A 5,701-nucleotide genomic window follows, 5' to 3' on the forward strand; every position below is an offset into this window, starting at 1 on the left:
GACGTGCCCTGGTCTGGGTTACTCAAAGGCCATGTCTCACCAGGCCAGTGACGTGGTTTTCAACCTCTGCAGCCCTCAGCGTGGCTGTGGGGTCGGCCCCAGTGAGATGAAACTCTCATGAGGGATAGAAGACGGGGGAACCTCACACTGCGTCATGGGAGGGTGTTAGAACCACTTTAACTGCTGACACAGAGTGGTAAGAAACAGTCATCTGACTGTAGACATGGACTTGCACAGAGTCCTCGCGTGTCTGCCGGGCGAGGCCCCCTTGTTCCCACACTAGGAAAGGGAAGCACACAGATGTGACGGCCAGTCTGCCCCAAGGCCAGGCTTTTTTCACTGCTCCCTCCTCGACTTGGATTTACCGGAATCAGACTGACAGACGTGGGACTCTGAGCTGTGCCTCAGAGCTGTTCCTAGATTGCAGATTCGATTAGTACCGCGGGTCCATACCAAGTGTCCTCTGCTCGGTGGATCTCAGCGGGGAGGTCGGAGTGGAAGATGTAATCGAGAAACTTCTCTGACCAGGTGAGCCAGGTAGGAGTGCTGCAGTGCAAACGCGCACTGACAGGTTCCTGCTCGTGCGTCTGTGCCTGGCCCTGACCTGTGTGCGCACACCTACAAAGTCACAAGGTTGCCTTCTACACCGTGCAGTTCCCAGATGGAGCTGTTGCTGCAGGACACTGGCCACTAGTTAACGCCCCACGCGGAGTGACGGTGTGGCCTGTGTCTTGGCGTGAATGCCCTCTGGCTCAGTGGGCGTGAAGACATTAGTGGTGACTTCCCGTCCGTCCTCCGGTCTTCCCGTTCGGACAGCCTCTCCCTCCCCAGCTAGTGGAGGGAGGTGCCTGGACCCAGCAGGGAAGTCGTTGGTCCATGTTGGGGCTTTGGCTCCAGCTGTGCCGTGCAGAGTCAGCTGTGCGCTGTGCAGTGGCCCGCTGAGCTGGAGCTGGGGCGCAGAGCCGCTGCCTGGTGCATGCACACAGCACTCTGGCCACGGACAGTGGCAGGGACACGTGTGCCAGGGCTTCTCAGCCTGCCATGAGGTATCGTCTAGACTCGGGGGCAGGCAGTGGGTGGGTAACTGCTTTGCGACTCCAGGGTGATGAGAGCTCAGGGAGGTGACGTCTCTGTGGAAAGACCTGCATTGTCCCCAGTGTGGGAATTGCTGCATTACTTGCAACCTGCTCACTGGGGCGGGTTCCAGGAACTCGAACTAGGAATGCCTGTGTGCCTCTCTCTCTCTGCTCTGCAGCCCGGAACTGTATACACAGGACTGTGGTTTCGGTCTCTGAGAACACTTGACGTTTCTGGCGTGGGCTTGGTGAGCCAGGCTTTCTGAGCTTCAGACCCTCTCCTCTGTCCTCTGTCCTCCGCCCTCCGTGACACTGTGCCGTGTTCTCTGCACGAAGCCTGGCGTGGTTCTGTCCCCCGGCACCCCGGCTTTACCCACAGAGGAAGGAATCTTATCTTTTTGGAAATAAGGATTTGGCCCCTCAGGTGACTTCTCACGAGTTAGCTCGTGCCAGCCAAAGGGGGCTTGTCCTCACAGCCCTGTGTCCTCCCCCAGCCTCTCCTCCTCCCAACCCCCAGGCTCTGTCGGCGCCACCTTCATGGGCTCCACGCCGGCCTCAGCCCGAGGGCCCTGTGCGTCCAGCCTGCTCCAGCTTGCCCTCCGTTGGTAGGAGCCCCTAACATAGGCGCTGTCCTCGTCTCCGGAGTGGACAGTGAGGTGCTCAGCCGGCGGGGAAGGAGGCAGAGGAATCATCCCAGGCATTTGGAGACGGCGGGATATCTGATGTTAGGACTGAAGTCTGGTGAAATGTGAGAATAGCCTTTGCCCTGCTCTGCACTGTCGGAGGTACTGGGTCATCTCCGCGAGGCGACGAGCCCTCGTGACGGTGTGATTTGGGGAAACACAGGACGAATAAACGAAAGGTTTGTGATAATGCCGCTCGTGAGCTGTTCCGCCTCTGTAGCAGAACAGTCTTTTCTCTGTGTCGTGTTGTGTGTGCTTCAGTGGTGGGGAGACTTGAAACTCCCAAATCCTGTCTGAGAGGCCGCTTCGGCAGGATTTGTGTGTGTGAGAGAGAGATGTATTTATTACATTACGTTGAGGATCCGTCTTACCTGGATATAGATCAGGTAGAGCTGAATTGGCTGCTTCACTGGCAAGGGTGGGAGGGTTTCTGACCAGGCCTTCACCAGTGGCTGGAAGACAAGACCAGCTGAAGCGTTACGAAATGGGGGTTTTTGTTCCTGTTATTTCTGTTTTGGGTTCACTGTCTTATTCTTTAATAATTTTAAAAATCTTGTACCTAAAAGTTTATTTTGCTTAATTATGAGGTAGACTGCCATGTTTACATATATGAAAAATATTTGCAGTGTAAAGAGTTTTGGTTTATTCTCTTTAAAATATCACTATATTTAAATAAAAAATGAAGGTCAGCAATTCACTTAATGTCTTGGTGATTTTTATTTTTTTTGCTAGAAATCAATGAATAATATAGGGGTTTTTTTTGTTTGTTTGATCTCTTCCTTCCATGAACAAAGAGACAGACAAACGGCACCTTGGACAAGGTTTCGGCGCCACGACCCACCCTGTGCTCCGGCCAGCCCGGTGTGTGGGCACCATGCGCAGCGTACTCCGGGGGCTCTCTGGCCTTGAACGAGGGCCGTCCCATGGGAGAATGCCTCACGGAAGCTGCCTCCACCTATTTTAAGAATTCTTAGCGGGAGGCCAAACAGGGGTATAGCAGTTAACCATGATGTAGTACATAAATAAACTTTAAAAAAAAATTTATTAAAGAATTCTAGAACATTTTTTAAAAGTTCTTTGTGCTTAAGCCTAATAAGGTAAGTAAATTGATTTTTTTTCTTTAATTTGGTGCTTATGGTTATTGGGAAGTACACTTCCACTCCCATTAGGTGTGACATTCAAAACTGAAGGATGAATCTGTATAAAAGTTCAAAGATAAAAAATGAACGGTATCTTGGGCCAGCCGGCCAGCGTCCGAGGCCATAAACTTGGTCAGGAAAGGCAGGCTTTGAGAGCCATGTAAGGGTTAAACTGAATTGCTAGACAAACCCCGCAGTCATTTTAGTTTGCCATCTTCCTTCTGCCTGGAACGCCACGCCACACACAAACCCTCCAACCTCCAGTGGCCATTTGGCTGGAAGCGACCCTACCCACCTGCTGCTTTGACACCTCTGCTCAGCAGGGCCTGCATCAGCCTTGGGGTCGTGGCTCTCTGCAAGGCTGCCAGCACTCAGGTGGGCAGTGCCCATGTTCCTTTTCAGCTCTGGTAACGGGTGGGTACTCAGGAACCCTGGATTGAATAGAATTGTGCTCAGAACTGGTATAGGAGCCCTTTGCTAACTGCTGAGCCGGCCCTCCTGCGCTCAGGCAGGCCAGCAGGTTGGCTAGGACCGTCCATGGGGGTCAGTGAAGGCTGCACACCTCAGGGAGGCTTAGCTTCTGTTCACCGTTGCCCCCACAGATACCGGTATGTGACCACCCCAAAACTCAGCGGCTTACGAGAAGCATTTATTCTGCTCCTGAGTCTGTGTTGGCAGTTCAGCCTTGGCTGGGCAGCCCTGGCGTGGACTGGCTCCCTCACCTGCCCGAGAATTGTGACGTTCTCACCTGGGATGGCCGTGGCCTGCGCAGCTCCGCATTTGGTTCTCCATGTGCCTCCCTTCCAGCGGCTTAGCCTGGACACCTCACGGCCAGGCAGAAGGGTGAGGGTGAGGGAGGAAACGTGAAATGCTCTGTCACAATCGCAAACGTGTCATAGCCGGAGCAAGTCACAGGGCCAGATTCAGAATCCAGGACTGGGGACACACACTCCATTGACGGGAGGAATTGTGTGGTGCAGTGGGGAGGGTGCGGGAAGTAGGGGCCTTGTGGATGCCGTCGGCCTACTACGGGCACGCCGCGGCGAGGGTACTGGATGCCGTCGGCCTACTACGGGCACGCCGCGGCTGAGGGTACTGGATACCGATGGCCTACTATGGTCCCACTGCCCCTCTTTACCTGGCGAACTGGAACGTGGAATTCTCTGCAGAGCCAGAGAGCAGACCCGAGTCCAGGCCCTCACCCTACCCAGCAGTGCGGAGCACTGGCCCACTCCCCCAAGGAAGAGAGAGCCACGGTGGGGAACGGACGGCCTTTATTCTGACTCCTGCCTGAGATCCCAGGACGGCGGGGGCAGTGCGGAAGCAGGCTTTCCAGCAGAGGCAGAGGGGACAGGCTGGTCAGTGTGCCTTGGGCTGGCACCCCTGTGGAGACACCCTCGGGGAGACCCGGCCCGCCTACTGACTGCCAGCAGCTGGCCCGCTGGGCCGGAAGCCTCTGCCTTCTGTGTCTCCAAGACTCGGGCTCATCGAATGACTATGTCCAAAAGCCCTGGGGTGTCCCTGTGTCTGGTGACAAACGTATACCTCCTGTCCAAGATCATCTGTGTGCACGCCTCGTCTCGGAGATGCCTTTCCAAAATAAAGCCATGCCCGGGGAAGACGCTGAGGGAGGCGGCCCAGGATGCGCAGACCAGAGTCCCTGGAAGTCCAGGCTGGGCGGATGGAGGACGAGGGATGAAGCTCTGCAGGGCACAGACCCGGCAGGCGGCCCGGGGACCCAGGGCAGCGGGAAGCGAGAAGGCAGAGAGGGGCAGAAACAGTCTCTGCAGAGAGGAGACTCAGCAGTGGGTCCCTGAGGGACACCAGGGCAGCCTCTAAGGACATGGGACACACCTCTGCCAGGAGACCCTGCCTTGGTCCTGAGTCCCCTGGACAGGAAGTAGGCCCAAGGGGCTTCACGAGGTGGTCCAGCGCAGAGGGAGCCTGGGGTCAAGCTGATGCTGAGACCTGGAAGCCACGGAGCAGGCTCTGCGGGGAGCACCAAGCACAAGGCCACTGCTCTGCTCCTGTCCGCACGCAGGGGACCCAGCCGGGCCTCTGCTCACTGCTGAGGGGTGGCATGGGTCTGGTGGCTTCCTCGGAACCCTTTCACAGCTGGGTCTCTTTCTGGGGGAACTGCCATGCAAGGCTGGGCTGCAGCCGCGTGAGGGGCCCCCAGTGAGCTTGGCCCACCGCAGTGGTGCGAGTGCCGTGTAGCCGGAGGCTCAGAGGGCTGCAGAGGCCATCCACCAGCCTCCCTCAACGAGACCCGAGCCAGCGGGAACGGCGGGAACAGCCCTGCAGGGCTGTGAGTCTACAGTGCCCAGCGGGGCCAGGGACTGGGCAGGGCTGTCCAGAGGAGAGAGGCCACCGTGGCCGGCCCCTCGGCCAGCTGGCAGTGACGGGCCAGTCCCAGGCAGGCTGGGGGGTGTCCTGGTACTCTGGATTAAGACAAGGGTACAGTGGTCCTACAGTCCTCCATGGAACTGTGTCACGGGTGCGTCCCCGCAGGCTGGTGGAGGCTGGCCGGGTCGGTGCCAGGCCGGCGTTGGGGGTGGCCCGCATTGGCGCCTCATGTGAAGTAGCGGCAGGGCGTGGAGTCGATGTGGCAGTACCGCGTGCAGCGCAGGTCTCCGTAGGACCTGGGGGCAAAGGCGTGGTCAGGGACACGGCGGGAGCCCTGCCTCGCCCAAGGGCAAGGCCATGGCCTCGACAGCACCCCAGGACTCTGCACCAGAACCCCGCCCTCCCTGAGGCCTGCGGGGCCGCCACCGCCCGTGGGCACCCTGCCCTGACACGCATG

General features: G+C 57.6%; 1 protein-coding gene across 1 annotated transcript in view; it reads right to left on the reverse strand.

The window, feature by feature from the left end:
• Window positions 1-3,099: 3,099 nt before the first annotated feature.
• Window positions 3,100-5,701, reverse strand: part of COLQ (collagen like tail subunit of asymmetric acetylcholinesterase) — a 56,278-nt gene continuing 53,676 nt past the window's right edge. The window contains exons 17-18 of the mRNA XM_006170684.3: window positions 3,647-5,540; window positions 3,100-3,329 (exon numbers count right to left, since the gene is read on the reverse strand). Of these exons, the coding sequence (XP_006170746.1) occupies window positions 5,471-5,540 (70 nt within the window). The 3' untranslated portion in view covers window positions 3,100-3,329; window positions 3,647-5,470. The remainder of the gene's footprint in view (window positions 3,330-3,646; window positions 5,541-5,701) is intronic.

This window comes from Tupaia chinensis, unplaced genomic scaffold, assembly GCF_000334495.1.
Source record: "Tupaia chinensis unplaced genomic scaffold, TupChi_1.0 Scaffold148822_2, whole genome shotgun sequence".
Classification (NCBI taxonomy): domain Eukaryota; kingdom Metazoa; phylum Chordata; class Mammalia; order Scandentia; family Tupaiidae; genus Tupaia; species Tupaia belangeri.